General features: G+C 44.8%; 1 protein-coding gene across 22 annotated transcripts in view; it reads right to left on the reverse strand.

Annotated features, from left to right (window-relative positions):
• The window catches only part of STOX2 (storkhead box 2), a 215,174-nt gene that overhangs the window by 102,848 nt on the left and 93,501 nt on the right, over positions 1-18,825 (reverse strand). The window contains exon 1 of one of the 22 annotated variants that reach the window (XM_072763835.1): positions 5,953-6,125. The exons of 9 other annotated variants lie outside the window; for them this stretch is intronic. Coding sequence is in view for 2 of the 13 variants with exons in the window: in XM_026018299.2 (XP_025874084.1) it covers positions 4,610-4,775 (166 nt within the window). In the remaining 11 variants the exon portion in view is untranslated. Of the gene's footprint in view, positions 1-4,609; positions 5,272-5,952; positions 6,126-18,825 lie in introns of those variants that run through there. 12 more of the 22 variants (XM_072763823.1, XM_072763839.1, XM_026018299.2 and 9 more) reach the window with 12 other exon arrangements.

Consider the following 18,825-nt stretch of genomic DNA (forward strand, 5'->3'; position numbering starts at 1 on the left):
TTACTCTGAGCGCCAGGATAAGCCCCGCACATACTTAATGCAATGCTTGGGGATGGCAGGAAACAGGGATTCTATTGCAAAATGAGCACTATTCCCACATACCCCACGTACAGGGAAGCACATGACTCCAATAAGTAGAAAGGGCAAAGGTCATTTCTAACGATTTCTGTGTAAGTGCTCAGAAGTCCTGGGATGGCTCATTACAGAGTCACTGCAGGGCACGATTCTGTAATGGAAGTGGGGACCAGAAGGACCCGTCACAGACGGGAGGGAGGTCATGTTACTCGCCAGGGACACAGCTGGTTGGTGGCAGGCCCAGATTAGAACCCCGCGTGTCCATCCTCCACTCCCAGAAAACTCTCACGTCTCTTAAAATAACAGAACATAAGGAACTGGGACACACAATCAGCTGTGCCCCAGAATTCATTTCTATAAAATGAAAACTAATAAACCCATCCAGGCAGTGTGCTGGTCATTCTTCCCCACTGATGGTATTAGTTAGGTGGGCAGAGAAAAATTGCTTTAAATTTCTTTAAAAGATGTCAATTTGGGGCTTTTGACTTACCTTCTCAAATCCTTTAAAGCCATTGTATTAAAACTGTCTACTCTTTTGGGATGCCTGGGGGGCTCGGCTCGTTGGTGGAGCGTCTGCCTTCAGTGCAGGTTGTGATCCCGGAGTCCTGGGATCAAGTCCCACATCAGGCTCCCCACAGGGAGCCTGCGTCTCCCTCTGCCTACGTCTCTGCCTCTCTCTCTGTGTGTCTCTCGTGAATAAATAAATACAATCTCTAAAAAATTAAATTAAAAAATAAAACTGTCTACTCTCTTGTTCTTTATTATGACAAGTACCAGACTTAAAGTGCCATGACTTTGGGGGTGTCTCACATTAAGAACATGCTCTGTAGAACCTTTCTAGTGGAAATACTAGTTTCTGATTCTGATCAACAGAAGGCCCCCAAACGTGGTGGCATTACACATGCAACACCCAGAAGCACACATCTCCAGGGATGGGGAAGAAGAGAGTGAAGAAAACATAGTGAGTAGCATCATTTGTGTGACGAGGTCACAGGTCACACAGTTGACAGGGCCCTAACAGCTTCACCAACAAAAGCTTTGGTGCCTTGAAAATTATTTCATGGAGGTACGTGAGCATGTTTTCATATGTAAAGCACTAGGAATTACACAGATATTTCCCTCTTTGGGGAAGGGGGAGGATTTACTTTTATCTCTAGTTAATTGATATCATAATTTCCAGTTTTAGAAAATCCAGAAGAATGATCCCACATCCATTTGATCTCACCTCTTTTCTTCTTCAGATAATGCATGCACATTGAGTTATTCATCCTGATTTGAACAAAAGGCAAGATTTCCCCCCTTTTCTTGCCCAGAAACTACCATTGGGAAATTAATATTCAAGATGAACAATGAACTCATCTCATGGCCTGTGAACTTGCTGGTTGCCAGGAGAAGGCCTGTGAATTCTTAGGGTTATTTTAGATTTGGTAGCATGAATTGGGAGCTTACACCGTCATAAAAGACCTGGTTTTCAAGAGTGAAAGTTTCAGAATTCTCTATTGAACTGTGTTTCCACAGGATCTCTTTTAAGTTTTATATGCGCCTTTTCGAGCCTCTTGAGTTTAAGTGTAGTTTATCCTGAAGCTATATGAAAAAGCCCAGGCTAAATGTCAAGCCTATTGCTATAAATCACATTTCAAACTGGTAATTACTTATTAGTGGAGAGAAGGCTGTTTGAAATGGTGCTGTCTCATTAGAAAGCTATTATGGAATGCCTACAATTCTGCTTTAATAAACAGAGTTCAACTTCAAGTATCTACTGTGTGACAGGTATGCCGGGCCAAAACAACAGCTCTTAAAATTTCCAAGGATATCTCTCTCTTTCTCTCCCCTTCCCCAAAGCTTTTTTTTTTTTTTAACGTGATGTTCACCCCATATTTTTTTTACAAATAGTTGTTGTGGGGGGGGGTTGGATTTCTATAAAGAGTCTCAACTGAAGTTAGAGTTCCTTGTTTTAAATAACTCAGTAACTTATCTTGTCCTTTGAACTCAGTACGAGAAAAACCCTTTTCACTGAAAGCGAATTATGATAATACCAGTAGTTATTATACCAAAAGACTGGACAAACAGAAAGAAGAAATATGAAAAGACTCATGTGTTTCTCAGCTGCTTCATTTTCTATTCCATTCTATGTGACAAAGGCTCTGTTTGTATCCAGAGTCACTAACTTGATACAAGTGGATTTCCTTTACATTTCTTAAGAGGAAGAGAACTTCCTGTAAATGATCTCTGCATGTTTCAATACACCATCTATTCCTATCAAGGCTCATATTTGGAAAAGAGCCTATTTGAAAAGGAAATTGATAAGATACCCCCTCACACCCACACCCACACCCACACACACAAAAGATGCACATGAGCGATTCCATCTATTCTCACAGTGTCCATGGTAGGCGTCCGTCTTAATATTTACTATCTCCTTCCATTAACACCAATACCTTTTATTACATGTTTTAGCTAGCATTTAAAATGATGAATAAATAATAGACCACCGTCCCTGGGCAAACCACATCATAGCCCACCCTTCAGCCCCATGAGAATCTAGCAAGGCACTTTGCTCTCAGGGGACACTCCAGAAAATGCTGAATGAATGACACAGCTCTCTTTCCCCCACCTCTGGGGTTTCTCTTCTAGGTAGGTGCCTAACATTAAACCTGCATAGCAAACCATCAACCCGAAAGAGCTCATCTCTCAATAACACTGTAAGAACAGCTGGCCATTTGCAGGTCAAGCAATGAAATAAGAAAAGAGAACCAAATAATATTATCAGTCTCTTTCCCGAGCCCTCAAAAACACCTCGCAGAACTGGCAGTGTAGCAGAGAAGTGGGTGCATTAGCAAATAATGAAAATGTGATCATAACGAACCCATGCCAGAGACAGATAAAAACAGGCTCCATGAGACTATGCCTGAGATCACTATGCCTGAATCTCACAGGTTTGTTGAAGAAATTATGGCCACCTGCCCTCCTACAGCTTCACACCTGGTGTCAGTACTGGTTCTTGAAGAGGCATTAAAAAGAGGGGAACCATTCAGTGTGGAATGAAGACATTCAAACCATTTGAAACCTGGGGATTATCTAAACACTCAGTGCAGACATGCGTTTATGTACATATGTGTTTTGAGGTTAGATTTCCATTTAGGTGTGTCTTAAAATCTACTATCACAAGTCTGAAGAATGTAGCAACCCTAGCCGCGACTGACTGACGTTACTAACGTATAAACTGCACTTGTCACTTTGCAAATCTGGCTTTTCGTGAAAGAGAAAATCAAGGGAGCCTTATTGCCAAAATAGTACAACATCCTTCTGTGGGCAGATTTTGCAATAAAAAGGATGGTTATTTTATTTAGGTTTTACATTTAGGGAAATGTGGTCACAGGACATTTTTAAAGCATGAGATACTGGCCCCAGTTTAAAAGGAAAAAAAAAAACCATAACAACTTGCTGTTTTAGGGGAAAGATAGTAGAGCTACACTGTGAGCACCAACCGCAAGCTTCAAGCAATCTCGCCAGTCAAGACAGGGCTGGGGATGATGTAGACTAGTATGTGGTTTCCAGTGTAATCTCAGCTCTTGCATCGCAGTGTGTTCAGTCGAAAAATCAATTCCTTCAAAATGAAAAACCTCACAAAAACGCATGTCTTACACATCACTGCATGCTAAGGAAGGAGAGAACGAGGGAAGACTTCCAGGCTTTTCCTCCCTGGGCATTTCCTCCAGTATGTTATCCCCTGGGTTCCTGAGTCACAACCGAAGCCATCCCGCTGTGCTGCCAAAGGGAACTGGCTCCTTCCGAAATGCCTTTTTAGCAGCCCTGCGTTTCCCGGGGATGAAACCTTTCCCGAAGCCTCCAGTTTCCATTTACCGTTTTTGTTCGTCCCTCCTGCCTGACATGCAAACACAGCCTCCATTCTTCCCATACAACCTGATTCGAAGCAACATATGTTAAACCCCACACCGGATCATGTGAGCGCTGGATCCGCATACACACCATAACCCCCCAGAATGCAATCAATGAGCTCCAGCAGAGTTCTCTGCGGGCGGATCCGACGAGCCTGCGAGGTCCGTGCAGCTCTTCCCTGCCTCAGACCATCCAGAACGGTGCATGGAACCTGTTCCCTTTGCAGAAAGGTGGGGGGGGGGGGGGGGGGGGCGTTTCCATGCCCACCAGGACGACTGGCCACAATGCAGGAGCCGGCCAGCTCGGGTACTGCAGGCAGCCCCGGACGCAGGCTCCTGCCCAAAGCTCAAGGCGGCGGCCTCGCAAGGCGCTTGCAGTCATCTATGTCCTGCAGCCCAAACGCCCGGCTCGCCCCCCTCCCTTATTTTACCTAACGAATAGCTCGCAAACCCCATATTGAGAGGGCCTGCTGTGGATCCCGCGGAGGTACAAAATGGTGGATGCGAGCTAATTTTTTCCTGCTTTCCCCCGAACTTACCGCATCCGTCCCCGGCCGCCCTGCCCCTCAGCGCCCCGGCCCCGGCCCCGGCCCCGGCCCCCGCCCCCGCCCGGGGTTAGAGACGCGGGCACCCACCTGATGTCATGTAGCCCCGCGAGGCCTGGGGCGCGAAGGCCGCGGGGAAGCGCTTGTGCAGGCGGTAGTCCTTCTCGCTGCGGGACCTCATGCGGTCCGAGGCCCGGTCCGAGAAATCCGAGCTAGGCCAGGCTCGCCGCAGGGTTGTGCTCCGGGTCTTCTTCATGGTGGGGTCCTGGGGGCCTCAGCGCCGGGGCGCAGCGCGCGGCTGCTTCATCCGTCCACGGCGGGCACGACCCGGGCGGACTCTGCGCACATTTTCCCCAGCCCCTCCTCGTCGGCGTCTACACCGCCAGCGGCGGGTCCGGCCCTCCCCACGCCCCCACACCCCCCCACGGCGAAGGCTCCGGTTTTACACACGTCCCACAATGCATTACACTTCATTTGCAATCCGCCCGGCTTATAGCTTCCAGATTCCTGGGGGGGCAGGCACGTTAGGAGGCTCCCGGCCGGGAGGAGGCGGGCGGGGCGGGCGGGGTGGGGGCGCCGGGACTTGCAGCGTGAAGGCAATGGGAGCGCAGACAATGGCCCGATTCAGCGCAGGAGTGCTCGGCCGACTGGGAGCCGCGGCACAAAAGACCCAGACAAACGAGGGAGCCGAGGCCTCCGCGGCTGACCCGGGGCCGGGCGCCCTCCGCACCCGCGCGGCCCGCAGTCCCGGCGCGGGCCGGCTCCGCCTCCGCCTCCGCCTCCGCTGCAGCCCCGGGGAGGCAGCCGTCGTCACAGCTCGGACGCGGGCCGCGTGCGCGGGGCTGCGGGCTGCGGGCTGCGGGGCTCCGGGCTGCGGGCTGCGGGGCTGCGGGGCTGCGGGGCTCCGGGCTCCGCGGGCGGCAGCTGCGGCCGCCGGGCTCCGCGCACCCGCCGCGCCTCGTCCGCCTCCCTGCTCCCGAGGCTCGGGGCGGTGCGCGGGAGAGTGTGCGCGCACGCCGACACGCATGTGCCCCTACACACGCAGGCTCCCCCTGCCTGGCCGGGGCGCGCCGGGAGCCACGGCTGCCCACGAGGCCGGCCCGCCCAGTCCCGCAGTCGGAGCCCCGCTCCCGGCCGGCTTCTCTCCGTCTCCCGGTGCAACAGCCCGCGGCGGCGCGGGGGCCTCGGCCGGCGCCCCAGCCTGGAGCCCGCGCTCCGGCATCCACCCCGCTCGGGTGGCCCCTCCCCTCGCAGGGCGCGCGGGGACCCCCCGGCCGGGGCAGGGAGCCCTGCGGCGCCCCGCCCGGCCCACCTGCGCCGACGCCCCGAGCGGCGGGAGGAGGAGGGGGCGGCACGGGGGCTCCCCGGCGCACGCGGCCGCTCGTCCTCTGCGTCCCCCGCTGCCCCGAGGGAGTCGCCGGCCGCCCGCTAACCTGCACGCAGGTCCTCTGGCCCGCGCGGCTCTGCAGGCTGCGCCCGGTCCCGCCACCAGTCGCCAGGGGTCAACAGCGCGCGGCGCGGGCGGGGCGCGGGGGCGCGGGGGCGCGGGGGCGCCGAGGTCACGCCGAGTTACAGACGCGCGGCGCCCGTGCTGCGAGCCCAGACCACGCCGTGCGGATGCCGGGTCTTTTGGGTTTTTTCCAAACGCTCATACATACCCCACATGTGGGTTTCCAAAAATGCTCGGCTGGTTACAAACAAAAATAAACCTGATTTTTTTTTTCTTTCACAGCATTCGATTTTATTTTGTGTGTTTTTTTTTTTTTTTTGCGCTTTTAAATGAATTACTAACGATGCGACGTTCAAAATCATTTCCTTTTAAATGCTGTTGTTTCGTAGCCGCAGGTGGCAAGGTGCAGAGGCAAGGATATGAAATCTTTGTTGGGGCTATGATCTTACCAGGCAGGAAAGAGAAGAAAAGAGAAGAGAAGAGAAGAGAAAAGAGAAAGAAAGAAAGAAAAGAAAGAAAGAAGAAAAGAAAAGAAAGGAAGGAAAAAAGAAGAAAGAAAGAAGAAAGAAAGAAAGAAAGAAAGAAAGAAAGAAAAGAAGAAAAGAAAAGAAAGAAAAGAAAAGAAAAGAAAAGAAAAGAAAAGAAAAGAAAAGAAAAAAGAAAGAAAAGGAAGGAGACCAACAGCAGGCTCTAAATGGTTAAGAGTTCTAGAGCAATTCGGTGCTATTCCGAGGATTGAGTTCTGTGGACGGTGGGAGGGTGGACAGCAAGGTTCTTGTAGAACTACCCATAGGGGGCTGAGTTTAAGCCACAAGCCTTAGATAATCTAGAACTAGAGCTTCCCTTCAGTAACTTGAGGCTACCCTCTGTGACCTGGGGCCAGCAAAACTCATCCATCTCTTGGGATGCTGCGGGGTAAACAAGCAAACAAATAAAATCACTAAGTATCATGTGGAACTTGTATTTACACCAATCAAAATTTAGTACTAACTGGAAGCCAATTAGCTAATGTTCAGTGACATTTTTCAAAAAATTAGGAAAGGCCAGTCCCACAAAATGCACATTTTGCTGGTATGTCTTCCTTACTCTAAGAGATCTTCTAAGAACACAAAGACCACAGCTTTAGAAGCTATACAAGACTACCTGTGTCAAGAACTAAGGTAATCTAAAATAACTGTATTAAGGAATGTGCGAGCTATTGACATTTAGATATCTCAATTGAATTCAAGACAATTACTCAGTACCTCCCATGAGCCAAAAGTGGTGATATGAATGATTATAACAGTTATGACTGAAGGCTAATGGTGATTGCTGTGGCAACTGTGGTATTTACTCATTCAGCAAATAATCACCATCTAGAATGTGCCAGCACTGTGATGGGTGCTGGACACACCGAACACCACACATGGCCCCACACAGCTTATGGTCTAGGTAGTAAGCAAATAAATGCACAAAGTGTGCAAGTTCTATGAAGAACAATAACCTCTATGAAAAAATGACATCTCATCTGAGACCTATGGGATGAGGGGGTCATGCAAGCAGAGAGTAGGGAAAATGGTGTTTCAGAAAGTGGGAACGGTACATGCAAAGGACCTGAGGTAGGAAAGAAGTGCAGCTTCTGTTGGAAGAAGTTAAAGGCGGCCAGTGTGGCTGAAATTGGAGCATAAGAGAAAGGCGTGTGATGAGGTCATGGAGGAAGGCGAGAGCCAGATCATGCAAGGACTTGCAAGCTGCATTATGGGTTTTGTCTTCTATTCCAAGTGCAGTGTGAACTGCTGAAGGGTTTTAAGCAAAAAAAGCAATGATAGTTTTAGAATTTCTATATAGAAGGGGCTCAGCAGAGAGAGTCTGTTTGAAGGGAGGGGTCAGCCAGGAATTTTCGGGAGAGCAAGCTTGAATTGCCCTTGACTTAAAACTGAGCATATATTCATTGTTTGTATGACAAAAAAAATGGGGTGGATTGATGGAGATTTGGGAGAGGAAAGCTACACTCGGCCACCTCTGCATGCTGGGGGAGTGGCATGGTCGAGTGTACATAAACAGAGCATCCTTGGAGGCAAGGCCAAATAGCCAGGCACAGAAGATTCAGAATAGGTTGGGTTAGCTGAATGGAATCAGATAGTAAAGTAGGAGAGCTAGGGACAGGTAAGTAATTTATCCATCCAAATCAGATGATGACATCAAAAAAGGTTATGAAGTTAACGTTTGAGTCCAACTAAGAGCATATTATGTCACCAATCTTGTCTGATGCAAGTGCATGCGGGGTCCCCTGTTCCTCTAGTCACTGTTAAAATCAGACCCAGTGTGTCCCTCTGTCCTATGGAAACATTCACTCTGGTCATATGCAGCCTGTACATCCCCAGTCCTACTAGTTTCCATTCTCTCAACCTACATGAGATTATCATGTATCTGGGTTATGAACATCACAGAAGCTCAGCTGCATAACCCAGTATTCAGTACGAGAAAGTTTAGAAATAAATGGAGAAATGACAAAGCAAATCAAGTTTACAGTATTAGAATTTTGTAATTCAGGCTTCAGAATCATTTGTACACTTGGTATCTACGTGTCAGATTATAGATTAAGTAGATACACATTTGCTTTGTGATTCTAACTCAAAGATATAATTGATTTTAGGCTTGTAGTTTTAGGTTGAAAGGTCTAAGAATTTTAACTTTGAAATTCTCATTTAAAATAGGTTCATAGGGCAGCCCGGGTGGCTCAGTGGTTTAGCGCCTGCCTTCAGCACAGGGCATGATCCTGGAGACCTGGAATCGAGTCCCACGTCAGGCTCCCTGCATGGAGTCTGCTTCTCCCTCTGCCTGTGTCTCTGCCTCTGTGTGTGTCTGTGTGTCTTTCATGAATAAATAAAATCTTAAAAAATAAATAAATAAAACAGGTTCATGGGACATGTGGGTAGCTCAGTGGTTGAGCGTCTGCCTTTGACTCAGGGTGTGATCCCGGGGTCCTGGGATCGAGTTCTGCATCGGGCTCCCTGCATGGAGCCTGCTTCTCCCTCCTCCTATGTCTCTGCCTCTCTGTGTCTCTCATGAATAAATTAAATGTTTTTAAAATAAATAAAACTTCAGTTTGTTAGGCTTTTAAGAGTTTAATGAACTTAAGAGTTGTAAGAATATAAACTCCATGAAGGCAAGGGATTTTTCTGTTTTGTTCATTGTTCATTGCTCTGTTTTGTTCACAGCTATATCTCCAGTGGCTAGCAATGCCTGGCATGTATTTATTTGATGACTAATGAAGCCCAAGGAAGTAATTTGCAAGATTTGGTTTGAACCCTTTCCCGTCAGACATACTAAGTGCTTTTTAAAAATTAAATATACGGGCAGCCCGGGTGGCTCAGCGGTTTAGCGCCGCCTTCAGCCCAGGGTGTGATCCCGTGCAGGATGGAGTCCCACATCGGGCTCCCTGCATGGATCCTGCTTCTTCCTCTACCTGTGTCTCTGCATCTCTCTCTCTCTCTCATGAATAAATAACATTTTAAAAAATTAAATATACAAATTGATCAATGCAATTTAAGTTTTTAAGGGAATGTACTTAACCAAGTTTCTAAATGGAACAAATTATTGAATAAAGGGCCTTTAGTTATCAGTTTGAATTAATCAAGCATTTTTCAAAGTTCCCCAAGAGTTACAGTTTTTATTTTATTATTTTAAATTTACACATAGCGCAAACTGAATCCAAATCCAACAACTGCAAGACATTTGGGTTTTTCCAAGGTGTATCTCTAGTAAAAGAAAATTTTTGATTTTTTTTGGATTTCTATCTCTAGTATATGAACATTAATTAAAGAACTAACTATCTGTAAACAATCTTTGCTGTGCACAGAAAGCCCCTCTCAGACATTAGAAAGCCCACACTGACTATAGAATGAATATGTAGTAGGTCAGGGAGAAACCAAGTCACTGGGTTAAAGGTTGCAGTGAGTGAGAGATGAACATAAGTATAAACCTAAGTGGTAACAGGTCTGAGCCTGGACCCTGTAGCCTAATAAAGATGAATTTCAATCCAGGAACTCCTAAGCACTCAATATCCTGGAATGCAGGGATGCCCACTAATAGGACAGTGCACAGAAATAGGCATTCATGTATCTATGCATGTTATGTGTTATATGCATCAAACTTTATGATTAAAATATTTGTTAAATAAAAATCAGAATTCCTTCTTTAAATTTTTATATTTTGTTATTTTTATTTATTTTATTTTTTTTAAAGAGAGAGAGTGCAAGACCATGAGAAGAGAAAGGCAGAAGGAGGGAGAGAATCTTAAGCAGGGATGGCCAGTGCAGAGCCCAACACAGGGCTCGATCTCATAATCCTGAGATCGTGACCTGAGCTGAAATCAAGAGTCAGCCACCCAGGTACCCCTAAAAAAATCAGAATTCTGAGCCTGATAGTAACTTATTTTTCTGCTTCTTCCTGAAACGTGAGTTGCAGATGATAACAATAGGTTACTTTGACTAATGAGCTGATTAGTCAAAAAAAAAAAAAAAAAGAGGTATATATACACACCTTAAAATTGAGTAGTTGTGTGGGCAAGGTTACAAAGCCAGATGGAATCTGGGAAAGAACATTCCCCTGAAGGACTAGGACAGAGCTTTTTCAGATGTTTGTGAGATGGAAAATTGGAGGAATTTCTTACAGGACACATGTCTACACTCATATATTCATGTGTATGTGTGTTTCCACATCCATAGGGCCTGGAGTATGCTGGCCTCCAAAAGCAGCTAACTAAGGTAGCTGACCAAAGCCTTATCCCCAGGGCACTTTGGTCCACATTTTGTCTTCCTTAACCCAGGCTCCAAACTGCTACCTACAATTTCAACAGAAAGCTCCAGCACTACGGCCCCCCTTAGAAGATGCTAGACAGGTGGTGGCTAAAACACCCTGGGAAGTGTTAAAGCCATAGGATAAAATAAGGTTAAGAGAACTCCTAAGAATAATGAGAATGTATGTATGTATTTCCTTCCCACTGCTATCAAAATCTCCCTCAAATGTCTCTTCTTCTCTACGTAGGTACACTGTCACCTGCCATTCACTCCTGACGGGGCCATAATGAGTAATGGTTGTTGGTGATGCTACCCTCAAGGACAGTGATGTTTGGGGATGGAGGGATTCACTGAAAAGAAGTAATTCCAGTGGGGCCTGAGTTTGGGAGGCCTGCTGATGGAGTGGGTGGGCAGCATTGTGATGTGATGCACATCTCGAGGCCAGACTGATCACAGGCAGGTAACAGAGGGCAGGGAGGCATGGTGATGCCCAGGACACAGGCATTCATATCTTTGTGAGGGTGGGGGGTGGCCCGGAAACATTAGTCTTTGAGTTCCATTTGTTTTTTTCAATTGGGACAGTAATAATATCTCTCTCAAAGGGTTGTAGCAAGGATTTGAGGTAAATATACCAAATGTCCCAGTTCACTGCTAACAAACAGAAAGTGCATCAGCAAAAGATAGCCAATTTTATTATTTCTACTGAACACTGAGGGAGGAAAGCATTTTAAAAACCTGAATCCTCTTTAGATCCCGTTTGTTCACCTCTGAACTGAGCTTTGTATCAAATTAATAAAGCGAGCTGAATTCCAGTGGGGGCCAGGGTTGCTACCAGCTTAGCACACAGTTCCTGCAGCAGAGTCCCATAGTTGAAATACACAGTATCCACACACCGGTTTAGAAAAAAAGAAAGAAAACAACCCCCAGCTCACCTAGAGCATACTCAAGAGTGGAGGCATTCAGTGGTGCCCAGCACTACTTGGTTCAAGTGGAAAAGTTATTGGGATCAAGAATGGAGCCCAGAGAAGGTAAAAAGAGCCCAAGTGTCCATCAACAAACGGAGGAGCAGAATGTGGCCTGTCCAGACCATGAAACAGTACTCAGCCTGAAAGAGGATGGCATTCTGGCCCAAGCCACAACATGGATGAACCGTGAAGACACTGAGTGAGGTGAAAGAAGCCAGGTGCAAAAGGACTACATGATTCCACTTAAATGAAGTACCCAGTGTAGACAAATCCATAGGCACAGAAAGGATGATCACAATGGCCCGGGCCTAGGGACAGTGGGGAAAGGGAGTGAGTGGTTAGTGAGGACAGAATTTCAGCTTGGGAAGATGAAAAAGTTCTGCAGGAGGATGGTGGTGATGGCTGCACCACAGTGAGAATGTACATAATAGGGATCCCTAGGTGGCTCAGCGGTTTAATGCCTGCCTTTGGCCCAGGGCCCGATCCTGGAGACCTGGGATTGAGTCCCACATCAGGCTCCCTGCATGGAGCCTGCTTCTCCCTCTGCCTCTCTCTTTGTCCCTCTGTCTCTCACGAATAAATAAATAAAATCTTAAAAAAAAAAAAAAAGAATGTACATAATGCCGCTAACCCAACAAGAATTAAAATGGTAATTATTTTAAGCATATTTCACCAAAATTTTAAGAATAAAAAGAAGAGAGTACGTGGAACAAAGCTACAGTCAAGAAGCAGCCTTGTGAGTGCACTCCTGCAGGAGGACAAGCTATTGCGAGTTGGTCTTCTGACCTGTCCACACTGGTTGCACACATTTCCTTCATGACCTTTGAAAACAGGCTAATCTATGGTAGGCCCTGAGCACAGAACAAGCTCCAAAATAAACCAGCACGGTCAGGTGCCACCACATTACCAGTGGGAAATGGGTCCTTCAAGGATGAATTTGAATTTGTAAAGCTTGAGAGAAAAAAATCAAGATTTTTTTTAAAGTTTACAGACACTTAAGTTTTTGCTCTTTAAATGTATATTATGAATAAATAAATGTATGTTAACGAACACTGCATTCTAACACTCCATTTCTACCCGCTGGAGAAAGTAGCCTGAGCTATGACACTGGTCAGAAATCAAAAGAGGAACTTGATGGTCTTGCCCGGTTGGAAGGTAGGGAAGTGCAGCAAATAGTGAACAACAGGGGTGGAAAGGTATATTGTGACCGTTGGTGGAGGGAGAGCTTGGGATTTAGTGTGATTAGTCTGTGCATAATTCACAAGGAAAAGGGGCATAATGAATACTGAGCAAAGGAGAAACAAAACTGGGTAGTATTTATAAATTTAACCCAGTGGGAACTGGCTGCAAACAGGCAAGAGGAAACCTTTGAGGGTGATGAAAATATTGTTACAACTGAATTGTGGCATCAGCTAACAGTTGCACAAATGTATCAAAATATATCAAACACTTAAAAATGGGTGAATTTTATGGCATCTGAATTATACCTCTTTAATGCTGTTAAAAAAAAAAAAAATCACTCCGTCATTGAGTGGAGGATTATCTGGAAAAGAAAGAGACCTGCACCAAAAGACCAGCTGGGAGACTACTGCAATAATGGGGTTGATGTGATGTGAGTTGGAATTCGAGTTCTCGCTGGAAAAATGGAGAAGTGTGGACAGGAGCCAGTGCCAGGTTGGAATCTGCAGACCTTACAAGAGGATGGGCGAGGAGGAGACAAGAGAGGATCATAGATCCCGCAAAGGTCTATGGACTGGTGATTCCACACACAGAAACCCGGGAGTCATTTTACTTCTGGACCCTCCCTCTTCCCTGAACTTTGTAGCACTTATCATTTTAGGCGACATATTTTGGCCATTATTCTCACAATTTTCAATATTATATATTCTTAAATATTATACGCGCACAATTTTCTTCTTGCTAACAGAACTGACAATCTCTCCATTGCAAAACCCATTGGCGATGTTAGTCTGTATCTGGGTTCTTGCTTGGTACCGGTGCCCACTCTCTCCTTTAAAACATGTCTCTCTTTCATCTCCCTCTCCACCAACCATCCTCTCTCATCCTACCTCTCAATTCTCCTCTGCCCACAAAACACTGGTGTTCTCTGGATCCCATCACCAAGCACTTCTTCTTCGCCTTCTCAGTCTCCCTAGCTGAGCTCAACAACACCCCTGCTTAGTGTTAACCCCCGTAAGTGAAAGCTTTCCTCAAACTCTCACCATCAGACCTCTCCCCTAGTCTGCAAATCCCTATTTCCTACTGCCAAACTGGGTATTTTCCCCAGATACTCCATGGACAATCAAACTTAAGCTGCTCATTACACAAAATTAATCATCTTTATCCCCACTCTCCCAACCTCTGGCTTTCTGACATACATTTCTGGGCATGGTGAATGGCACTCCCAGCCATCCAGTTTCATAGAGCAAGTACATGGGATCAACTATGCTTCTCTCTCTCACGGCTCCCTCCCATCCATCCCATGCCCCACACTATACCCAGTGGTCACCATATTTCTCCCACTTTCTACTGCCTTCCTATGTCCCAAAGGCCTAATGAAGGCATTGGGGGAAGGAGCAGCTGGCCATAAACAGAAAACCAGTGTCACTTGCCAAAGATACATGAAGGGTAACCTAAAATCTTTAATGAAATAAGACTATATTATAAATTTAAATATCAAAAATTAAAATAAGATATATATAATCATATGCCTAATTTATTTGTCTAATACATACTTCAAAATACGCTTTTCAATTAAAAATGGAAACTGATCATCAGTAATTTGGCTAAGTATTATACAGTTTAAGGCAAAAATCAGACCATACAGTAATAAAAAGATTACACATTTCAGTCTTTATATTAACTAGCATAGAGAAGCCCCATACCCCATATGACCATAGTTGGAAATCATAAAACTATTTAACCATCTTCTCTGAGAAGATTTTGACACTAATCATGAGGCAGTTGACTTCTGTTCAACAAGTTCTGTTACCTAAGGTAAACCTCAGAATTGGTTTTTATTCTGAATATGCCACATATTTAGCAATATCTTCTCTCCCCTTCTTTGGAAAAGTATCCATGAGGGTCTTATAGCAAGCCTTCAAGTCTCTCTTCAAAATGCTTAAAATACTTTCAGCAAAATCAGAAGAGTTTTCATGATTGTTCAGCCAACTAGAAGAACCTCGTTCACCATGATTTTAGCAGCCCCTATGACCAGCTTTGAAACCACCTTTTTAAATCCTCCTTATGCTGAAAAACTGTCTTTGCAAAGTAGCACATGTTGCAGCTCTATTTATTCTTTTAAAAAACCTAATGTTATACTCAAAAGGCTTCAAGTAATTAAAGATAGCACCAAAATTCGGCCATCTACAAAGCCAGGAGCAACTAGGCATACTCTCAGAGAACAGGCTTCCTTTAGAAAGGCCTAATATTTTTCTGAAACCCATGCAGATGCACACTGGGCTTTCTCACATGATCTAATAAGCTTCATACTGAAACAATCTGAATGAATTGAGTGGCTGAAAAATTTGAGTCACCTTACCCCTATACTGATTGAGAGGAAAAAGCAGAACATTGCCCGATTGATATGACTGGTAATATTAACAATTCATTAAATAAATCTTTCAATTTTTCACGTACATGTGGGGCCCGTGTACAGGGTAGTGAGAAACTTTTGCTTCCACTGCCAAGCTTCAGTAGGTAGACTGAGCTCTCCACTGCACCACCAGGACTTTAGTCACAACTGATACAATGTCTCTGTGAACCCAAACATTCTGCTCATAGTTCACTAACCACAAAAGATTAGCTAAAATCACAGTATTGGTGGGTTCCTCAGACTATAGGAGTGGTATCAACCTTGGACTCCGAAAAGGTCAGCAAAACTGTTAGCTCTCATCATCTTATAATGAAAAACACTGTATCTTTATGTTGAACAACTCTTTAAAGTGTTGTGTCACAAGATAACCAGCAGGCTTTGCCTGTTAGAAATTCTTCTCATGGTTACTCCTCATCTCATAACAAAATGTGAAGATCACATGAGCTGTAAATCCACTTTCTGAGCACAGATAATCTGCAATGGAGAATAATATCCTAAAAGCAAAACACAGCTTTGGAGAAAGGGGAACCCTTTTAGACAGTCGGTGGGAATGCAAGCTGGTGCAGCCACTCCGGGAAACAGTATGGAGGTTCCCCAAAAAGTTAAAAATAGAACTACCCTGTGATGCAGCAATTGCACTACTGGGTATTTATCCAAAGGATACAAAAATACTGATTCAAAGGGGCACCTGCACCCCAGTGTTTATAGCAGTAATGTCCACAATAGCCAAAATATAAAGATCCCAGATGTCAACAGATAAATGGACAAAGAAAATGAGGCATACACACACACACACACACACACACACACACACTGAAATATTACTCAGCCATCAAAAAAATGAAATCTTGCCATTTGCAATGATGTGGATAAAACTAGACGGTATTACACTAAGTGAAATAAGTCAATCACAGAAAGACTAATACCATATGATTTCACTCATATGTGGAATTTAAGAAACAAAACAGATGAACATAGGGGAAGGGAAGGAAAAATAAAACAAGATGAAAACAGAGAGGGAGGGAAACTATAAGAGACACTTAACTACAGGAAACAAACTGAGGGTTGCTGGGGTGGGGGGGTGTGGTGAGGGGATGGGATTATGGGGTGATGGGCATTACAGAGGGCATGTGATGGGATGAGCATATATCACTGGGTATTATATGCAACTGGTGAATCACTAAATTCTAACCCTGAAACTAACAATACACGACATGCTAACTAAATTGAATTTAAATTTAAATTTTTTTTTTAAAGTCAAACACAGCATGCAGCCACAGAGAAATGGCCTCCACGTCATGTACTCCCAACTCATCCGCAGATGACACACAGTCATCTGACGCACCCAAGTGCAGGTCCTGCCCTCAATCTGTAAGTCTTAATTTCTGTTGTAGTTTTTACTTAGAAGTGCAATATGAATACAAGTCCTTGCATTATCTCCTGATGGCCCAACAAATCACCCTGGGCACTCATTGCAATGTGCACAGCAGGCTGACCTATGCCCACTCCCAGCAGCATCATTAACCTTCTCTGGACCTTCTTGGAAGCCGCCCTGCTTGCCTGAGATGCCTATCTCCTCTTTATCCTCCTGGAACACTCTCACTCCTCCTTCAACATTCAAACTGTGGTCAGTGCTCTGACAAACTTCCCACCTGCTCCCTCCCTCAGCCCTCCTGTTCTCTTGCAGAGTGAGAAGCCCTTGCTTTGCTTCCATGACAGCACTCACCACATTGTAATATAACACAATATTGCACACAGGTTCCAACTGCCTCTCTGGCTTGTATGCTGCTTGAGACCAAGGACCATTTTGCTCATGGGACCAATGTGCACTGAGCACCTGCTATGTGCTAAGAAAAGCCTTAAGTTCTGGGATAAATGGGACACCTGGGTGGCTCAGTGGTTGAGCACTTGCCTTTGGCCCAAGGTGTGATCCTAGAGTCCCGGGATCAAGTCCTACATCGGGCTCCTTGCATGGAGCCTGCTTCTCCCTCTGCCTGTATCTCTCTCTGTCTCTCATGAATAAATAAATAAAATCTTTAAAAAGAAAGTTCTGGGATAACAAAATAACAGCAATAAGAACAAAAGGTTCGGTCACTAAGGAGTCTGCGTCCTAATGGGAAGAGACAACAATAAACAAAGTAATGTGAAACAGCAATACTGTGATGGAAGAAAATAAAGCAAGGGACAAACATGTCCCTTTATTTGCAATTTAAAGCCAAGGTCAGCTTCCTTGTACTATTCAGGGATGTCTCATGCCTTTCCAAAAGGAGGCCCTCAATAAAATGTGTGCCATGCTGTGCTAATTTTAGACCCTTTTCAGTGCTGTGGTCCTAGCAGAAGTGCAACAAATGCCATGGATGTGTACCGTGGATTTGGGGATCGTAAAGGAACTAGTATTGTAACTACTTCGTTTTCCCTCAATCCACTTGTAGTATTGTAACTACTTCGTTTTCCCTCAATCCACTTCCCTTCTGTTTACACAGGACTTTACAATTTACTGAGTCTCTGAGGTCTGTGGTGAGCGAGGCAGGAGTTACAATTAAAGACCAAAAAAAAAAAAAAAAAAAAAAGAAGACGACGACCCAAAAGCAGTAACGGATTTATTTGCCCAAAGTCATACAGAGATTGAAGGGCTTCCATCCTTGTGACCCCCCATCCAGGAGTTTCCTCCCCACCCACCTGCCTCTGGAAATGACTGCTCTGAGCAGTTGCAAGGCTCATCTGCTAACTGCTTTCCATAGCATGAATGAAGTTCATACACATTTTTATATTGCTAGAATAGCCCCCAAATTTCTGTTATCTTATTAATACATTTTCATGAATCAATGTGTATGTAAAACAGAAGACGAATTTCTTCAGATGACTCAAATGACTCCCTTGGCTGCTTTATACAGATGGTGTATGAGATTGAGAGTTAAATCCACACACCTCCTTCAGACTAATCAATCTGGAAAGTTTTCTTTCCTCAGTTCTGTTTACAGGTCACCACAGACCCGTTTCCCAAGCCAGTGAAAAAAACACACTAGACCACAGATGGATTTTTAAAGGAGGGATCTTTTTTTCCAACATGTGCCTTCCTGTAATTTAAGGAAATGTTATACATGAACAATTAAAGGCATATATCAAAAAAAGAAGCAAAGCTCCAATAGTTTCCTATTCTATCAAATTATAATAATTGTAAAAAAAAAAAAAAGGCCCCAGATATGGAAATTCCAGCCTCTATTTAAGAATAACTACTTCAACCTCCAGTGAAAATAGGACTTTTAGGTAATATCATGTAATAATTACTAACAACATTTTAAACTTTAATATGGAATGAAAGGCACACAGATGCAATTATTTCATAATTTTTGCTAAGTCCATTTGAAATTTTCTTTAGCTTTCTCTCAATAGTTAGGAGTTGAAGTAATTAGACTTATGGATAATAATCTTCAGTCTTCCTATTATTATTCATTTGGTTATTTTAAAGGTGCTGTGGACCCTCTCGTTCAAACACAGAAGGGTAGCTATAACCT

The sequence above is a fragment of the Vulpes vulpes genome, chromosome 7 (genome assembly GCF_048418805.1).
Source record: "Vulpes vulpes isolate BD-2025 chromosome 7, VulVul3, whole genome shotgun sequence".
NCBI classification, from domain to species: Eukaryota; Metazoa; Chordata; class Mammalia; order Carnivora; family Canidae; genus Vulpes; species Vulpes vulpes.